Source organism: Condylura cristata, unplaced genomic scaffold (genome assembly GCF_000260355.1).
Source record: "Condylura cristata isolate star-nosed mole 26May11 unplaced genomic scaffold, ConCri1.0 scaffold00017, whole genome shotgun sequence".
Lineage (NCBI taxonomy): Eukaryota > Metazoa > Chordata > Mammalia > Eulipotyphla > Talpidae > Condylura > Condylura cristata.
In genome coordinates this window covers 14,031,673-14,051,442 of record NW_004567118.1, presented here as the reverse complement: position 1 = coordinate 14,051,442, position 19,770 = coordinate 14,031,673, and the positions used below count along the sequence as shown (strand labels likewise).

Sequence of the window (19,770 nt, the reverse complement as noted above, 5' to 3'; positions counted from 1 at the left end):
AAAAAAAAAAAAACACTCAAAAATTTTTTTCAACTCCAAAAGCATTGTGAAGCTAAGCTACATTTTGCTGAAGACTCTTTCTCAAAATCCTTTAACTACATCTGTTCTTTCCCCAAAATTCCTCTCTCTACTACAGTGGCCACATTTCTTTCTCTTTCTTCTTTCCATCAATTTTTCTGATCTCTTCTTCCATACCCTCTTAAACTCCTATGTGTTTGTATCTAATGAAAAAAAAAAAAATGTCCAGGAATAGGCCAAAACATATTCAAACAAAGACTCACTTCAAAACAGGAATTTTTAATACAGTATTTTACTCCCAATTCCTCTCATTTCTAATAACTCCATAATCTCCAAATTCTATCAGTTCAATGAATGATTTCACAAAATACCTTTCTTTCCTCAGTTTTCTCCCTTACCCTGCTCCAAAGCCTCTACCATATGGAGCCTTATTAATGGATCTGATATGTAATGAAAATAATTTTAGGAGCCTCCCTGGTGGCACAAGGGATTAAATAAAGCACAACACTATGAAGCTAATCACAGCCACTGCAGCATGTGCTCCATCCCCGGCCAGGAAGGTGAGCCACATGGCAGAGCAGACCTCTCCGCCTCTGCTCCCCTCAGCAGTGTATTTCAGTAGATATGCCGGTTCTGCTTCCTACCCTGTCTTGGTGAATCCTCTCCCCACACCTCTGGCCTGTACCCTAGCTCTTGTATGCATAAACAAATAAACCTTTAAAAAAAAAAAAAAAGAAGAGAATTCCACATGTTTCAGATTCTATTTAGTGTAATATCCAAGTCCAAGAATAAAGAATGTATTTCTCATGCAAATATATTTAAAAGCACGCATCTCAAACCCACTTTCCCAAAGTGTGATTTTGATTTGGATCACTTGACAATGAAAAGAATAGTATAGTTTTGGCCCAATGGGTTTCTTAATGTATTCACAGTCCTTGATTTTTTATCAATAAGCAGTGCACAACTTAACTTGCCAGTTTTATAGCCACTGACCTGTGTACTCATCTACACAATTAAATTTAGAATCTAAATTACCATCAAACTATCACTGATAATCATTTGCCCAGAATCAGCGATTTAGTGTGACAACACCATTTTTTGAACTTCAGATACAATTGTAATTGTACGATGAATTTCTCTTGAAAAAGAAAAAAAAATGATATTCCATAAAGAATAACAAACTACTAAAGACAACAAAGGTAAAATTCAAACTATTCATTAGGAAAAACAGCTCTAAATTTAGTGCCATAAATCCTGCAAGAAAAGCCCTCACACCACCATTCACAAGTCTCAGTTCAAGCAATTTATTTTTGGCAAGCCAAATCACAGCTGTCAACGCTGGGGTTTTTTCCACCCCCAAATTACATAAAGTATTTTGAAAAAAATGTAGATACCTTTAAATTGGGGGTAAGTTACAAATGCCGTGTGTTATAAATGCTTTTTTTTTTTTAAGTCACACGGAAAAGGTTAAAAAAAAAAAAAGGCAAACAAACAAACCCTGGAAGATGCAGCAGAGCCCCCTTGCTCCCGAAATAAAACTCCTGGTGGCTGTAACAGCAGCGGCAGCGCTACTCCCGACAGAAGTTTTCAGCTGTCACTTCTAACAGCTGAGCGCTTCCTAGGAAAGAAGCGACAGGCCGAGAAGAGAGGTGGTTGTGGGAAGTCTGACGATTTAATACTTGAAACCTTACACTCGAAGGGAAACCTTTCCGCACTTCACCTGCACTTACGGGACGCCCAGCAAGCGCAGTCCCCCTCCCCCAGCACACGCTTACACCACTCGAGCCCAGCTACACTCAAGTCCGACAGCTCGAGAACTGACCACGCGCCTTTCCCGCTCCCTCCATAAGCAGGTTGCTCCTGGCTACGCAGATCTGGAGTTAGGGGTTCAACTTGCACCTGCAAGTCCCGCGGCGGCCTCACACCTAGGGTCAGGTCCGCCCCGCCCGCTCGCAAGTGTCTGGCAGCGCGGCGCCTCAGCTCCCGCAGATAACTACACGCCTCCCGGGGTCTCCGCGCCCTCGGACGCGCTGTGCTTACAGGGCCCGCACCACCGCCAGGGCCCTGTCACCTGGGGCCCCCCCGGGACCCCGGGCCTCACCCCCTCCTCCAGCTCATCCTCAGAGCCCGCGTCCTCTGGCTGGTCCAGGTCTATGTCAAACACGCCTGCCATGTCCTCAGCTTCCCTGTCTCGGAAGTCCGGCGCTGGGTTAAAGCCGTCCCGCCTCCGTCGTCGCCTCATGGGCCCGGACCCGCCGCAGACACCGCCGCCGCTGCCGCCATCATCTGCTGCTTGGATTCAGTGCGTCTGCGCCTAGGCCCTGGACTGGCTCCTCAAGCTCAGCGCTGGAGCATGCGTACAGGCTTCTGTGAAGCTGAGCTGTGGGCAATGAACATGCGTAGTACTACCGCCAGGACCCAGTTTCTGGCAGGAACATGCGCAGAACCCCGGTCGAAGCGTTGGTGATGATTAGAGCATGCGTACTGTCAGCTACAGCGCTTGATGAACTGGTGAGCATGCGTGCCGTGTCTGAAATTGATAAATTGAAATTGAACATGCGTAATTAACCTCTCTGAAAAGGAAAAAAAAAAGCACACACCAAAACTTCGCACGTGGAACATGCGCATTCGTTCTCCGTTGCCTTTTTCTTCGTTTTTAAAGTGAGCATGCGCGTAACGATGGCGTTGACGCTCTGAAGTTTGAACCAGACCGAAACGGCGGGTCGTGGGGCTGTCAGTGAGTTGTATTTATGGAGAGTCCGGGTGTAGGTGGGGAAAAAGAATTTTGTCTTTGGTGTTTTCTCGTTCAACGGCTTCCCAGAAGTCACATTACTTTTCATAACTTCAGTTTTCTTATCTGTAAAGTAAAAATAATGATATCTATTTTGCAGAGTTGTTTGAAAAGTTTAAATACAGTCTGTCCATTGTTTTTTCAGTGCTGCACAGACCAAGTGTGGGGTCTTTATCACTGTTAAAAAGAAAACTTTTTCTCTGATCTTTTTGCAAGCTTTAACTACCTGAGCTAAACAAAACTTTGTTGTTGTCACTGTAGTTATCAGGACAGAAAAGTAATGGTGAAGAGATAGTCATTAAGAAGACGAAAATTCATGTTAATTAAACGTACAATTATTGAACTAACCTCTAAATTCTATGTATCCATGTGATTTGTGGTATATACTACTAGTTACTTACTAGCATACATTTTGTTTTGTTTTAAATGATGGGATAATTGACCTGTATGTGAATGAATTTGGGTGCAATAAGTACCAAATCCCAAAATCTCATTGAGAAAGAGAACAAATACTTGAATGAGTGTATTGTTTTCTTAGATAACACAGCTACTTCACCTATAGCATGATATATGTGGCATTTAAAGTTTATTTTTTGAACATCAAAGTAAGGAAAAACAACTAAAAACCAAAACTTGTATTGATATATATTAATTCATGGAATTTCAATTGCTCTTTTTTTAGTAATATGGTTTATCAGTTGCTATATTTTTCTATTACAGGTTGCCCATGTTTTTTAGGAACTAGGTTTAAGAACTCAGCATGTCAATTATAACACTGCAACTTGGTCAGTGTGGCAATCAGATTGGTTTTGAAGTGTTTGATGCTTTATTTCGTGACTCACACTGTCCCCATGGACTGTGCTGTAAAAGAGAGAATGAGGCATATCAAGCATCTTGCAAAGAAAGGTTCTTCAGTGAACAGGAACATGGAGGTATGTGTTGTCCAAAGTTCTCTCCTTTACTCTGACATAACTAGCTTCTTCATGCCAATACCCCACATAGTGTCCAAACTCCTGTCCCTTCCTATCTTCCTAAGGTGTGTTGCCCTTTGTTAACTGTGTTAACAACTTTTGTCGCTCACATCAATGAACATGCTCGATGGTGCCAATCTAAAACCAAACAAGCAAACAAAACTTGTCTCTTAGGCTTCCCTGTTGGCGTAGGGGTTAACTCTCAGTGCTGTCACCACTATGGCCTGAATTCAATCCCAGCCAGGTTGCTAGCCCACATAAGGCAGAGCAGACCTCTCCTGTCTTCCTGGCTGACCCCTACGCAGTGTTTTTCAGTAAATCTAACTGTCTGCTCCCCACTCTGTCTGTGGTGAATCCTCTCACCCACCCCACACCTCTAGCCTACACCCCAGCTCTTGAATGCATAAATAAATGAAATAAATATTTTTTTTTAAAGAAAGACATCTGACTTCTCCACTTGAAAATACTTGATGACTTCACTTTGCCTTTGTCTAAAAGATGCATTTCAAGCTTTTAGCATTGCATACAAGGCCTTCAAAGATCTCAGCGCTGCCTGCTTTCTATCCCCATTTATCATTTCTTCCATCCCCTTTTTTCATCTTCTGCTTCAATAATCCTAAACTGCTTGTTATGCCCATAGAATTTGTACCTGTGACTATGTCACTCTGTTAGTATGGATTCATCAAGGGTCCTCACATTTTGTATGACCATTTTTGTATCTCTCTCTCCTGAGTCTTGTCTTCATCTCTGTATTCAGGGCTTTTTTTTTTCTGTAGCCCTGACTCCATGGTGATTCATCTTGCTTAGCTGAGTGGTAGGCATTACAAACCATCTATATATATCTGCTGCCATCCACCTTGATTTCTAAGCATTATAACAGAACTTTCACCCCTCAACTTTTGGAGTTTTTTTTTTTGTTTTTTTTTTTTTTGACATATAAATTTATGTTCTGATTTAACCCAACTAAGATATATGAACTATTTTTCTTTTGATTTTTTTTACCCCCTCTATAGTTCCAATTGCTCGAGCTGTACTTGTTGACATGGAACCTAAAGTTATCAACCAAACACTATCAAAAGCTGCCCACTCTGACCGATGGAAATATGATCAACATTCATGCTTCTGTCAAAAGCAAGGTTCTGGAAATAACTGGGCATATGGGTAAGAATGATTCCTCATTTTTATTTCAGATACAGAAGCACAATCATTTTATAGCCTAGTTACAACTTGATATCCCAAGCGTGAAATGTTGAAATTGCTGTTTTAGAATTTAGAGTGTGAGTTCACCCAGAAGAATTCTCAACCGTCTTTCAGTTCTGTGTAACGATGGGACCAAGAAACTCTTGCATCAGGGTTTTCTTTTTTCACTGTCATGGTGCCAACTGACTTACTCACCAAACAATACCTTTATCTGGCAGGTATTCCAACTCATAGAGAATATGACAAGGCAGTAGTGTATCCAACGGTTCTTTGGCAAATTCTAGGGTTTGCTTCCAGAAATTCTGATTTAATTTGTTTGGAATGTTGGGACTTTTCAAAGCTTTCCCAAGTGATTCTTACATGACATAAGTTGAAGAACTTTTGCTGTAGGGTTATAGACTATTATGTTAGACCATAAACTTGCATAACTCCCTGTTAATTGAAGTCTTCAGCTAAAGTAGCTGGTGAAAGAGACTTTTGTGTACCTGGTAAATTCACTCTCCTAGGCCTACTCACCTGTTAAATATATTTAACTGCATAATTTAAATTTCATCAATCAGGGTACCTTTACCATTCATGAGAGTTAGTTCATTTCCTTAGCTTTATTTTTAAAAGTTCTTTCTTTAAAAAAACATTTATTTATTTATGCATACAAGAGCTGGGGTGTAGGCCAGAGTACAGGGAGTGAGAGGATTCTCCAGAGACAGAGTGGGTTGCAGAACAAGTGGATCTGTAGAAATACATAGCTGAGTGGGTGACATGGGAGAGGTCTGCTGAGACGTGCAGTGGCTCAGCTCCCTGGCCTGTGACCCAACTCATGCTGCAGGTGGCTGGTAATAGCTTGATAGCCCTGAGACTTAACCCCTATGCCACCAAGGACTCCCACTTCCTTAGTTTTAAAAAGCCTTCACTAGCCTATGTCTTTCTTTCTGCATTGCATCTCTCTATTTAAATTGAAAGGTGTTTATATGTTTTTTTCTTTTGCATCACATAGTTACTCTGTTCACGGACCCAGACATGAAGAATCTATAATGAACCTAATCCAGAAGGAAGCAGAAAAATGTGATTCGTTGAGTGGATTTTTCATCATAATGAGTATGGCTGGGGGCACAGGGTCAGGACTAGGAACCTTTATTACACAGAGTTTACAAGATCAGTTCTCAGACTCTTTGAAAATGAATCAGATCATATGGCCCTATGGAACTGGTGAGGTATGAATATCTTTATTGGTAACTATATATTTGGCATTTATCTTTGCAGTGAAGTGTGGGTAAAAGACTGAGCTTACCCTTTGTTTAAAATGTTAAGCTATTGCTTCAAGAGTCTTTATATAATAGGCTACTTTCATGAACAACTCATTGAACTTTACTATTCCAAACAAATGAGGAGTCCTTGTTTTTAAAATTTCAAAATAAACAAATGTACATATTGTCTTAGAAAACCATTCCTGGTTTTATTTCTTTTGTCTATATGTAAAGTAGGGCCCTTGACATTGCTCCAGGTGCCATGTCAATCTTCAAAGAATTTTCATTTCTTTCTATTGAGAGGAAATTTCTATACAACCCAATTTCCTGTCTATCAGCCAACTAAGAGGAATAATAAATGCAAGTGAAATAAATCACTACAGAAAATGTGGGAAGAAAGCATGATAGTTGATGTTTACTGGGCCCCTAATATATACAAGTTACTGTTTTAAGTGCTTTACTTGCATTCTATCATTAATCCTTACAACACAGAGGCTGATGTAATTCTTATCCACATTTTACATATTAGGAACTGAGGCCTAAAGAAGTTCAATAACTTGTCAGAAATCATATACAGAAAAAGTGACAGCCAGGATTAGAACTTAGACAAGACGCCTTTGAACCTACCCTCTTAAGAGACCGCTCTTCTTTCCTGCCTTTTTTATTCCTGATCTTTCATTTTCCAGGTTATTGTACAGAACTACAACTCCATTTTGACTCTTTCTCACTTGTACCGATCTTCAGACGCCCTCCTTATTCATGAGAACGATGCTATTCATAAGATCTGTGCAAAACTGATGAATATCAAGCAGATCTCCTTTAGTGATATAAATCGAATACTCGCACATCAACTGGGAAGTGTGTTCCAGCCTACTTATTCTGAAGAAGGCTCCCGTTACTACAGGAGGAATCCATTAGGTATTTGTCCCCTGCATGTTATTTGTATCAAAGTCTCTTGTGCAGAAAGCCTCAAAGGTACTTTTTGCTGACTTCTCTCCTCTGCCTGACGATAGAGTTGGTCTCCATCACAAAAGCCTTACTGAAGAGCTGCTTAGCTCTCTTATTAACAAATAACTATGTAGTTAACTCAGTATGTGGTAACATACTGAGACATTGCTACATTTCTCAAAAGAGTAATGGATATCTACTCACTCCATTCTTCATGATCCTTGGTTTTTTTGGGAACAAATGAGGAAACTGAGGCAAGAACGCTTAAGATGAGAGTAACTGAACAAGAAAGCTGTAATAGCAGAATGTGACAACAATTTGTGCATTCGGGTTTAGGAATTATTTGCTGGCTTTTGTTTGTTATGCATGGTATGCAACAGAACCCAGCTCTCCTTTTACAGAAGAGGATGCTTGTGTTTAGAGGAAATTCCACCAGTCATAAAGTCATTTGTGCGATGTTTTATAGATATTTGTGTCAAAATTTGATGTTTTCATTAAGATGTAGGATAAGTTTGCATTCATTGTTGATATACATTTCATATTATGTTAATATGATTTTCTCTCTCCTAGATACCTTCTATAAATATATAAAACAGCTCTGAATATAAAACAAAGTAGCCTTTCTCCTAGATTCTATTTCATTATAAATACAAGTTTTTGGGCCCTTCCTGGTGGTACAAAGGGCTAAAGCACAGCAGTGTGAAGCTACCAAAGCCAGGGAGCTGACCCACATGGCTGGCAGACCTCTCTTGAACCTGCTGCTCCTTTTAGCAGTGTATTTCAGTACATTTGCCTGTCCCCCACTCTATCTCTGGTGAATCCTCTCACCCCATTGCACCTCTGGCCTATACCCCAGTTCTTTATGCATAAATAAATAAATCTTTAAAGGAAAAGTTTCTTAAGATAGATATGTTTCTATCTTCAGGAATTATTAATCATGTCTTTTTTTTTTTTAAGAGTTATTTTTTAGGGCCTCCCTGGTAGAACAGGGGTTAAAGCAGTGCTATCAAGTGATTGGCAGCCATAAGTTCATTCCCTGCTCAGAGAGCTAACCCACATGACACAGCAGTAGGAAGCCCGCTGCTCTTCTCAGCAGTTTATTTCAGTAGATATGACTGTTCTGCCTCCGCCCCTACCCATCTCTGGTGAATCCTCTCATTCCCTGCACCTCAGGCTTAGATCCCAGTTCTTGTATACATAAATAAATACATTTTTTTAAAGATTTTATTTACTTATTTATTTTGTAAAGGAAATGGGATGTAGGCCAGAGGTGCAGGGGATGAGAGAACTCACCAGACACACAGTGGGGAGCAGAACAGGAAGATCTACTGAAATACACTGCTGAGGGAAGCAGCAGGTGAGACAGGAGAGGTCTGCTGGGCCATGTGGGTCAGCTCCCTGGCAGGGGATCGAACTGGTGCCTCAGTGGCTGCTGATAGTTTGATAACACTGAGACTTTAACCCCTGCACCACCAGGGAGGTCCACTAATCATGTCTTTTGCCCTAGTAGAATTTGATGTCCACACAAATAACATTTAACCACATTAGTAGGAGAAATGATGATATTTTCTAATGGAATAGTGAACACACAGTGACAATAAAATATTAGTTCTGATGGTGATGGCACACGGGTGACTCGGTGATGGGAAATCCTTGGGGATTACAATTGAGATTTAAAAAAATGTACAAAATGATGTAAAAATAAACTTATATTACTAAAAAAAACAAAACAAAACAAAATTAGCTATGATACTTACATTATTTTCTGTAGCTTACCTAACTTTTTTCATATTCCAGTTCCTTAGCTGCTTAACTCTTGTTTCCATTTTGGCAAAGAAACTGTTTGTCACTCATTTCAAATAGATGCCAAAATGAAGCAAATATGGGTCTGTAGTAGGTAGTTTCTGAAATCGTATGTATTTTGTAAGGTTTAAACACTTCTGACCTTGGAGAAGACATTTGGCCCCCCCAAAATCATCAAGTCATGGTTGTATAGAGACCATTGCAAACAATGGAGAATTTTAAAATCTAGTTTGGATTTTTTCCTTTACAGGAGACTTAATGGAGAATTTAGTTCCTCATCCTGAATTCAAGATGCTGAGTGTTCGAAACATTCCTCAAATGTCTGAGAACTCCCTGGCATATAGCACGTTTACTTGGGCTGGCCTCCTCAAGCACTTGAGACAGATGCTCATTTCTAATGCGAAAATGGAAGAAGGTAAAGAGTATTTTAAAAATATGCAACCCACAGCTGGAAAAATGCCTGTGCCAGAGTTCTCAATATAAACTTCTGGTGTTGGTTGAAATAATGGTCCCTTCTTCTGGCCAGGGAGGCTCCTGCAAAAACTTACCAGCACCTCCTAGGAGAGCTTCTCAGTCATTCAAGTTTTGTTTCCCAGAAATAGCTCAAACGAGTGAGATATTTTACTTCTTTTTCTGTCAGAGTAATATATGAACATAGTTTTTAAAAAATCAAGTAGTTGAAATTCATTTAAGTGTATATTTAAACTTATAATTTACATTGTATATAAATGATATCTCACTGGGGAAGAAGTTGTCCAAGATGACTTTATAGTGAGGAAAAGCACAGCCCAGTATCCCTCACTTCCCTACTCTCCACTTGAAACTCTTTTCTGTTTTTAGCAGATTCATTTGGAATTGCCTCCATATTTCTAAATATCTTGCTTATACTTTGTTTTATTTGCCTGGTTTAGGTATTATCAATTATCTTAATAATGTGAAAATTGAGAACTGAGTCTGTGGGTGGGGGAAGTGTGTGTGTTTAGAACTGGGGTGTTGACCAGAGGTGTGGGGGCTGAAAAAATTCACAGTGGGGAGCAGAACAGTCAGATCACTGAAATACACTGCTGAGGGGAGCAGCAGATGAGGCAGGAGATGTCTGCTGCGCCATGTGGGTTGTCAGCTCCCTGCTCCAGGATGGAACTCAGGCCATAGTAGTGACAGTGCTGAGACTTAGGTCACCAGGGAGGCCTGAAAATTGAATCTTCTCATATCCCTTTAATATATGCTTACACACCCCTCTTTCCTTTCTTCCAGTGTAGTTATGCTTTGGGTCAGATCAGCTTTCAGTACTTAACATATACTGTACATGCAGATTACATTTAAAATTTTCCTCCTAGAATTAGCAATATATATTTGTTCCCTATTCTATGAACCTATTACTATTCTGTCCCTAAATTCTTCCATAATATGAATTCCATCTCAATATATTCAACCCCAGACAGTGGCACAGCACATAGTTTAGCTGAGGCCAGGGCCTCACTGGTTTAGCCTTTCCTGAGCAGAAAGCACTTCTGGGACAATGGGGGGCACTTCCCTACTGTAAGGAGTAAGAAGGGTCTGGAGTTCTCACTGCTTGTCATGCAGCGTGATTTTTAACTAATCCTGTTTCTTCTAACTTTGGAAGTAGTCTACTAGAACCTCCATATGGAGGTTCAGCTTTTCCTGGTTGCTAAGTCATAACCACTGGTTCATTTGATTTCCGCCTTCCAAAATTTTGTTGCCATGCCTTTTTTCCCCATTCCTTTTCTTTTCTTGTCTATGCTTATAAAACAAACAAAAACAAAAACATCCTATCTTGTGAGATTTGGGGAGAGAGTGGCAAACAGTATGTTCAAGCTGTCATGTTTAACTGGTAGCATGTACTGCACCACAAATGACAATATCTTAGGTTTAAATTCTATAAAAGTGGATTTCCTCTACATTTATCTGTAATACCTATAGCTTTTCTTTCACAGTGCCGGAGGTTTGAAGATTAAAATAGAAAGTTCACATCCCAAAGTAAAGCTTCCTAATTTTTGTGGCCACAATACCTGTTTTTCTAGCAATACCTATTAACGCCTACCTCCAAGAACACAATGTTTCTTACACTTAGGGTAGTGTAAGACAAAGTGCTGCTCTGAGCTCTCTTAGGACAATAAACCTCAATTTGCTTAGTCATTTTCCATGTAGGACTTGAGAGTGTCAGCTTTGTTCACAGTTACAGATAAAGTTTTTTGTTTTCACATATATTAATATGTGAATAAACATATTTATATCTCTAGCCTAGTTGGAAGATACAGTTTTAAAACTCGGGCTCTCCCTGGTGGCACAGTGGGTTAAAGCACCACATTATGAAGCTCTCTGAAGCCACTGTGGCACAATTTCAATCCCCAGCCTGGGAGCTGACTCACATGGCATGACAGCCCGCTTGTACCTGCCCGCTGCTCCTCTCAGCAGTGTACTTCATCAGTCTGCTTGTTCTGCTCCCCACTGTCTCTGATGAATCCTCTTACCCACCACACCTCTGGCCTGTACCTCAGTTCTAGAAGCATAAATAAACCTTTGGGGAAAAAAAACTCTTCATGTTACATGACCGTTCTCTATGAAGAGTGACATTAATGTCACCATTAGCAATGTATCTGTTTATGTTGTCTTAGCAACTGTAAGAATGAGTGATCTAAGAAGAAACAAGGCAGAAGTCACAGTCACTTTAATGACCAGCTCTGGAGGTCACACACCATCCTTTTGGTTACTGAGGTTAGACTTGTTGCATTTGAGATGGGGCTACACGAGAGCATGAGTCTTAGGAGGAAAGGGTCAGTGGTGTTCATCTTGGTAGCTGGCTGTTACCTCTGCACTCTGTCAACTAATGAATCCACTCCTCTAATATGCAGGATGTACTCACATTCTCCCAAAGCCCCAAAACTTCTTTCCCATTAGCACATCAGTCCAAAGTTTAGAATCTTGTCAATTAAAAGTAGGGGTAGGTGTGAATTTATACTCTTCAGATAAGGTTTCTTGTGGAATAGCTCTCTGAATACAGTTCCTTGCACACGTGTGTGCACACACACACACAAACAACAGACCATGGTAGAAGGTATAGACACTTTCTTTCAAGGCACACAGGAATTATTCATTGATCCATAAAAATTAAGCAAGTGGGCCTCCCTGGTGCCACAGGGGTTAAAGCCTCAGCACTGTTAAGCTATTACCAGCCACTGTGACTGGAGTTTGATCCCCAGCCAAGGAGCTGACCCACATGGCAGTAGTCTTACCTTCTGCTCCCTTGAGCAGTGTGTTTCAGTCAGCCCACTGTGTCTCTGGAGAATCCTCTCACCCTCCACCCCACACCTCTGGCCTGCACCCCAGTTCTTATATGCATACATAAAAACAATAATAAATCTTTTAAAAAATTTCAGGCACATGCTAGCAGGTTCTTGATTAGAATGGTAAGGCCTGCCAACCATTTTCCATGACTTTTGACTTAGCCCTCTGACTCAAACTAACTTACAATCTTCATTTTTTAAGTTTTATTTAAAACATTTTATCTTAAAATTTTACTAGTTGTTTTATTTTTGCTAGTTGGGATTAATTTGTGCATGTGAGAATTAGAGAGCATTCTGGGGGAGTATACAACAGAATTCTCAAGACTTTAAACTGGCATCACATCATATGTATTTTTTTGTTCCACAACTTTTTTCTGCATAATGTTTTCTGACTCTCTTCCCAATTAAGTACATTTAGACATACCTTATATTTATATAATAGCTAATTATTTTCCAGTATGTATGTGCCATCATTTAGTATATCTACATAGATTAAAGCATCAAATAGTTCTCCAAAGCTGGCAGTTAAAACTGTCAGCACATAACCTTCCTTTATTTTCTTCTTCCCAGAAGGAATCATTTTGCAAGACACTTTTGCTGGTTCTTTTACTATTTTCACGTAGTCATTGCCATTTACTGACTTGTCAGTTATTTAGGTATATCCTATTTACTTACCCTGTGGAAGGTTAGGACATAGCTTTTTCTCCACACTGGCCACTGAGCCCTGTTGACATTCTTTTGTCTTCTCATCCTTCAAATAGAGTAATATCATTGGGTTGAAGAGATACCAGCTTCACATGGTCATGACCTAGTTAATGCTGTCCACAACTAGGCCATGTCGTGTTAGAATCCTGGGGTAACTTTCCAGTATAATGTTTAAATTCTCTTTAAGAGCTCGTAATTGCTTGCATTTTTTGTTTGCTTAGTTATCTGTGTGCCGTTTTCAATTAATGCAACCATAAGTATTTCTCTACCTGTCCAGATTTTTTTCTTTTTTCTAAAAAGATTTATTTATTTATACATAAACAACTCGGGTACAGGCCAGAGGTATGGGAGGTGAGGGGATTCACGAGAGACCAAGTGGGGAACAGAACAGGTGGATCTATTGAAATACACTGCTGAGGGGAGCAGTGGATGAGACAGGAGAGGTCTGCCACACCATGTGGGTCAGCTCCCTGCTGGAGACTGAACTTGTGACACAACAGCTGCAGATAGCTACTGAGGTTTAACCCTTTGTGCCAACAGGGAGGGGCCCCGCATTTTTTTCTTGATAGATTCCGTTCTTCTATGAATTTCATTCTGTTTGAGTACTCTGACATGCTTAAATCTAGATTTCCACCTTTGCCCTCTTTATAGCCTTCTACAGCTAGTATTCATTTATCTATCTTCAGTGATAGGTAGACAAAGTCTTAGTGATTTCAGGGAGCAAAATTCAGGAGTCATAATTTTCATGGTTTTTACTTGCTATCTGGGTTTAGTATATACCCTGCCTCAACTCTTAATCATATATGTTCTCTCCAGAAATTAAAACTTTCCTTTTCTGCTAGGGTAGGAAAGAAGCAGTTGTCATCAGAAACAAAGTTTAGCAACATTCCTTAAACAGTCAAATGGAGATGTGCTCTACAGATTACAAATCCAGTTTAAGAGCCAATGATTTAATGTTTTAATGATTTCCTTAACGAATGCCGCAGCACGTGTTCTGGAGGCACAGAGAAAAATGATGTGTGAGAAAACAGGTAGCATTAATAATGAATCATTAAGTGATTAAGTTTATGAATGTGAAAACATTTTAGGAAAACCTAAATAAAATTTTTTGTTAAATATTGATTTTTTTGTGTGTGTTCAAGAATGATATGTGGGACCTCCCTGGTGGTACAACAGGTTAAAGCACAGCACTTTGAAATTAGCCACAGACACTGCAGTACTGAGTTTGATCCCCAGCTAGGGAGCTGACCCACATGGTGTGGCAGACCTCCCCTGACCTACCCACTGTTCCTCCCAGCAGGGCAATTCTGCTCCCCACTCTGTCTCTGGTGAGTCCTCTCACCCTCATACCTCTGGCCTGTACCCCAGTTCTTGTATGCATAAATAAATAACTCTTAAAAAAAATTGTTTGCAACCAATGTGAAAAACTGGGTGTAGGTCAGAGTTGCAGGAAAAAAATGAGCAGATCCCTGGCAGGGGATCAAGCTCAGGCCATGGCAGTGACTGTGCTGAGACTTGACCCCTAAGCCACCAGGGAATCCCCCCACAACCCCTTTGTAGTCAAGTGTCTCCTCTACCTTTATCTTGTAGCAACTACTGGTCGGCATTTTGTCCCTACAGTTTTGCTGGGTTCCATCCCCAGTCAGGGAGCGGATCCACTTTCGGCAGAGAAGGCCACACCTCTGTCTCCCGCTGTTCCCTCAGCAGTGTATTTCAGTCAGTCGGCCTGTTCTGCACCCCTCAGTCTCTGGTGATTCCTCTCACACCCCTATATCTCAGTTCTTCTACTAAATAAAAATTGGCTTTGGATCATTTCAGGTGAACCAGGTACTTAAGACTAAGTGGGTAAAGAAAACTATGCATCAAAGGGAAATTGATGTAAAATACACATACCATAATACATTTTTCTCTTCATTTATAAAATCTCTTTTTTTCATTTGGTAGGTATTGATTGGCACGTTCGGCCTCCTTTATCAGGACTTCCTACTCTTAGTAAAATGGCTATCAACAAGGAACTTCGTTTTAACACTTCCATTGCTAACTTGGTCATCCTTCGTGGGAGAGACGTGCACAGTGCAGATCTGGGTAAGCAGAAGTTCAGGTGAAAAGTAAAATGTACATTTTGCATATAGTACATATGGTTAAAGAAAGGTTTCTGAATTGATTCTTAGCGAAAGAAAAATAAAACTGTGATTTAATATCAAAAAGTAACCATTCTATCAGTTAGTATGTGACCAGACACAAATAGAAGTGGTTTAAACAAGATAAAAGGTTTTTTTCCTTGATCTGATTGTTCCATCATCCTCACCTGTGACTTCCTCCTGAGAGTGCTAGACGTCTTTTTCAAGCTTCAGTTGTCCTATCATATAGAAATGTGTCAAGGACATACCTCCTCAGGTCCCACAGCATATTTGTGCTAGCCATTGGCTGGGTGGACTTTTGTGCCACACCAGCTGCCTGAGTGGCAGTGAGCACAGCTAAAATTGAGGGGTTCTGTTCCAAAGAAGATGAAGCCAGGTATTTCAGGACTAGTGGAGTCTGTGACATGTATTTGGGTGGTGGTAGCATTTCAGTTCAGATGACATATCACAGAACGTTTCTGAATGGTCTGATTTTTTTTTTTTTTACTGTAAATATGAATTGCTTTCTCAAAAGCAACAGAAAGTATTAAAAGATTTCTGGGGAGAGGGACATGGAAGTACCTGTTTCTTAATTTGTTTCCCAAATTAAAATTCATGTTGTAAAGAATGGTTTATGTTGTTTTACTCTAGGGGGATTTAAAGATCCAGCTCTCTATACTTCCTGGTTAAAGCCTGTCGATGCGTTCAGTGTATGGAGAACCCAGCGAGCCTTTAGCAAATATGAGAAGTCTGCAGCATTAGTGAGCAATAGTCAGTTCTTAGCAAAACCACTCGACATGATTGTGGACAAAGCATGGAATATGTTTGCTTCAAAGTAAGTAAAACTCTGTAAACCTTAGTAACTTTAGGAGATGATACTATGCTAAGGCAAGACAGGATCTGGAGTGTCTTAGTTTGTTTGGGCTGTTATAACAAGAGTGGCATAGACTGGGTGGCTCATAAACAAAAATCTCTCATGGTTCTGGAGGCTGGAAAGTCCAAGGTCAAGGTGTTGGCATATTTGAGGTCTGGCAAGCACCCACCCACATCTTGGCTCACAGGAGACTTCTCTTCCTCAGTTGGTCAACGAGGCAAGGGCGTTAACATGAGCCCATTTTGGGCCTCCCTGGTGGGTCGAACTCCTGTTGCAGTGACTGCAAACAGCTTCAGAGTGCTGCAACCCATCCCCCTGTGCCACCGGGGAAATCCAGTAGTTCAGAAATGTTTTATCAGATTTTTGAAATGTACAATGACTTCAGGCCAAACAAAGTCCCTCAAAGTAGCTGAACAGCCCCTCTACTTTGGCTCGCTGGGGTTCCCAAAGCCTTTCCTGGCCAGTCTTGCATGTGGCCATTTCTGAAGCCTCCATGTCTCAAGACCTCTCTAGTCTCAGGTCCCTCATATGCTATTTTTTTCTATTTCTTTTCCTTCCTGCTGTCATTAAATGGTGACAGTCATTATCATGTCAGGTTAATTTGTCTTCCCTTGATGTTTTTTTAACACAACTTCATCTACCTCAAAACATTTGGGGAGTACAGGCTCTTAGTCCACCTGACCTAGCTGCAAATTAAATGCCTGAAAACACTTGGGAAGCAAGCTTCACTTAATTCCTAGATTAATATATCGCAATGATTTAAGCCTCTGGAACTTTTTAGAGTTTATATAGAATTCCTCTGGGTATTAAATATGTGCTCAGTAGACAGCCAAATCGGAACATGCTACTTTGTCCTGTGGGTCTTTCATTATCATTCTCATAGACACTAAAAAAATAGGGAGCTGGAACTACATTTCCAAAGTTTTTCTAATCTTTGGAGTAAACACTGAAGGAAATTGAAACTTAGGAGAAAGTCTGCCACTTTCAAATGTTCATGAGCTAAGAAAGTATTTATTGTTTAAGTTTAAAAGTCATTCATTTGTATGAGATTGGTTATTTCTCATTTCATTTTTCTCTCACAGGGCCTACATTCATCAATACACAAAATTTGGAATTGAAGAAGAGGATTTTTTGGACAGTTTCACATTGTTAGAACAGGTCATTGCCAGTTACTACAACCTCTAATCCTGAACCAAGCAGAAAACTGCTTTCAACTTTTGGACTAAAGTATTTACACTACTACTTTTCTGTAAAAATTTCAAAGTCCTAAAAATAACCAAGTCAGGTGCCGGTTTCTCCTGCAAACTATACCCACAAAAATGGAGAACCTTTTACATGGAGAATAGCATGTTTTCAATGAAATCATCTACTTTATATTTTTGTATGTAAGAAAAATTGGTGCTTCTATATACAGAACTTTGGAAACACTTTACTGACATGATGGAACTCTAGAACTACCTAAACATTGGAAAATTCTGTTTTGTCTTTGCATGTTCCTAAATCTCGCTTTATCCCAAAAAAGGATATTTAAATGTATTCATCTTTGAAGTGAATGCTTTGAGCCACCAGAGGGAGCTGTTATCAAATGCTACAATGTGAACATCTATTTTGAGTATTTTACAAGTGTAATAGTTTCCACTTTAATCAACTGTTTCAAAAATAATATCAGAGCCCTACCTGGGGGCCTGGAGGGTTAAGTATCAGCGCATCCATCACAGTGGCCTACTACAGTGGCCTGAGTTCCATCCCACAGGGTGCACTGATTGAACTAGTGTTTAAAAATTACTTTTAGGCGTTTAACTGTTGTAGAAGATAGCTATATATGCTTCAGCAAAAGGGGTGAAAGCTTTCACCCCAATTTCACCAACATGAGAAAATTACACCAAGGAAATACTGTATGTACATCATGAAGTTGATACAGTGTCGGTTTCACACAGGACAAAACACTTGAAAATTGGCAACTGAATGTGAGGGGATTGGCATACTTCAGTAAGCCACATGTGTTGTTATATTAAATGTAAAATGGGAAACAAATAGGAAAGTTTGCTTTCTGCCAAATCTACCAGTGGTGATTTATTTTTATATGGAAAAATGACAGTTCAATTTCACTGGTTTCTTCCTTTTCTTTGCATATGGTAATGATTACCTTTTTACTGTTTTTCTTATCAACTGTTGCTATGATTTAAAATACTGAACCATATCTTATTTCCAAGGAATGTAAAAAGTGGTCTGTTCAGCTTTTAAAAGGCACACCCCACCGTTGTATTTTGTTAACCCAAGTATACTTCAAAAATAATTAGATAATAATTTTAAAATAAATCTTTATAAAAAAGTTTTAAAAACTAGTTTAAAAGTAATTATTCTGCACTAAGGAAACTAAAGTAATTTCCCCAAACTAAATCAGCATTAATGTGATGATCTGTAACTGAATCATCACAGTAGGGGCTAGATTGATTCTGAAGAACCTTACTAGAAGTTAATCTTAAAGTCTTAAATTGAATTAATTTTATATTTGAGAAAGGAATTCATGAGGTAGCAATGGGTACAAACATATTTATCATTAGCAACTGATAGAATCCATGGAGACACAAACTAGAAATAAAGAGCACTCTGGTGTATTCATTTGTGCAAGTTGACACTTCTTTTATGATCCACAATTGCATTATTTTATATGTGTGGATTCTTAACTATTTGCAAACCAAGTATATTTTTTTAAGATTTATTTATTTATTCATACAGAACTGACAAGCCAGAGGTGCAGGGGCAGTGAGAGGCTTCACCAGAAACAGAGTGGGGAGCAGAACAGGCAGACCGACAAAGTATACTGTTGAGGGGAGCAGCAGGCTGGTCAGGAGAGGTCTGTGGAGGATCAGGAGAGGTCTGTCGAGGATCACCTCCGGGACTGGGGATCGAACTTACACTGAAGCAGCTGTAGCCAGCTCAGAGGTGGCGAGAGGCTTCACCAGAGACAGAGTGGGGAGTAGAACAGGCAGATCTACGAATGAAGCACCCTGCTGAGGGGAGCAGAGGGCGGGTCTGGAGAGGTCTGCCACGCCATGTGGTCACCTCAGGGGCGGGCAGGGATCGAACTCATCCGGAAGTGGCTTTAGCTTCTCAGTGCTGTGCTTTAACTCACTGCGCCACCAGGGAGGGCCCAAGACCAATTATCTTTAACAAATTACATGGGAGGGTTTTTGCTGTCTATTCCAAATAATATAAAATTTTTGCAATTGTGGCTGTGATTTGTTAAGTTAAAAGTTAAAGTTAGTAAAAGTTATGTGAGCTTCAGCAGCTCATTAAGGATACAAAAAAAAAAAAAAAGAAATAGCACTGCAGTACAAGATTATTTAAGATCAGGTGGTTATCACTGAAATCAACATGCATGTATGCTACATTTAGTCCAGTGCTAAAAGTGCATATTTATACTTCACAAAACTAAATAAAATAACCACAGTTTTATGAAAAAAAAAAAGTTAAAGTTAATGCCAAATTTTCAAGACAAAGGGTGGCATTGGAAATGCACTCTAACTTGAAAGTAGAGAAAATGGCCAGTCAGGACAACAGAATCATCATTTCCTGGGCATATTAATTCAGAAGATTTGAATATGAAATTTCTTAGATTACTAGGTAAGGAACCCTCCCTGGTGGTGCAACAGGTTAAAGCACAACACTAGGAAATCTAACCTAGCCACTGCCACTTCAATGTCCGATCCCTGTCCAGGGAGGTGACCCACATGGGGCAGCAGACCTCCTGTCTCTCCTGCTGCTCCCCTCAGCAGTGTACTTTGTCA

General features: G+C 40.0%; 2 protein-coding genes across 5 annotated transcripts in view; one reads left to right on the top strand and one right to left on the bottom strand.

The window, feature by feature from the left end:
- RPS6KB1 (ribosomal protein S6 kinase, 70kDa, polypeptide 1) overlaps nucleotides 1-2,394 on the bottom strand; it is a 35,249-nt gene extending 32,855 nt beyond the window's left edge. The window contains exon 1 of one of the 2 annotated variants that reach the window (XM_004684441.1): nucleotides 2,120-2,394. In XM_004684441.1, coding sequence (XP_004684498.1) covers nucleotides 2,120-2,260 — 141 coding nt within the window. In that variant the 5' untranslated portion in view covers nucleotides 2,261-2,394. Of the gene's footprint in view, nucleotides 1-1,515; nucleotides 1,590-2,119 lie in introns of those variants that run through there. The other variant, XM_012726476.1, reaches the window with a different exon arrangement.
- A 214-nt stretch (nucleotides 2,395-2,608) lies between these two features.
- Nucleotides 2,609-18,324, top strand: TUBD1 (tubulin, delta 1). 3 transcript variants are annotated; one of them, XM_012726002.1, is made up of 9 exons: nucleotides 2,609-2,679; nucleotides 3,530-3,741; nucleotides 4,794-4,941; nucleotides 5,975-6,191; nucleotides 6,911-7,142; nucleotides 9,226-9,390; nucleotides 14,930-15,070; nucleotides 15,757-15,940; nucleotides 17,062-18,324. In XM_012726002.1, exons 2-9 carry the CDS (start codon nucleotides 3,570-3,572, stop codon nucleotides 17,162-17,164), a joined length of 1,362 nt encoding a protein of 453 aa, XP_012581456.1. In that variant the 5' UTR covers nucleotides 2,609-2,679; nucleotides 3,530-3,569; the 3' UTR covers nucleotides 17,165-18,324. The 3 variants fall into 3 exon arrangements, with proteins under 3 accessions (XP_012581456.1, XP_012581455.1, XP_004684494.1); XM_012726001.1 differs by having other exon boundaries at nucleotides 2,652-2,755; XM_004684437.2 differs by having other exon boundaries at nucleotides 2,652-2,787.
- Nucleotides 18,325-19,770: the final 1,446 nt, after the last annotated feature.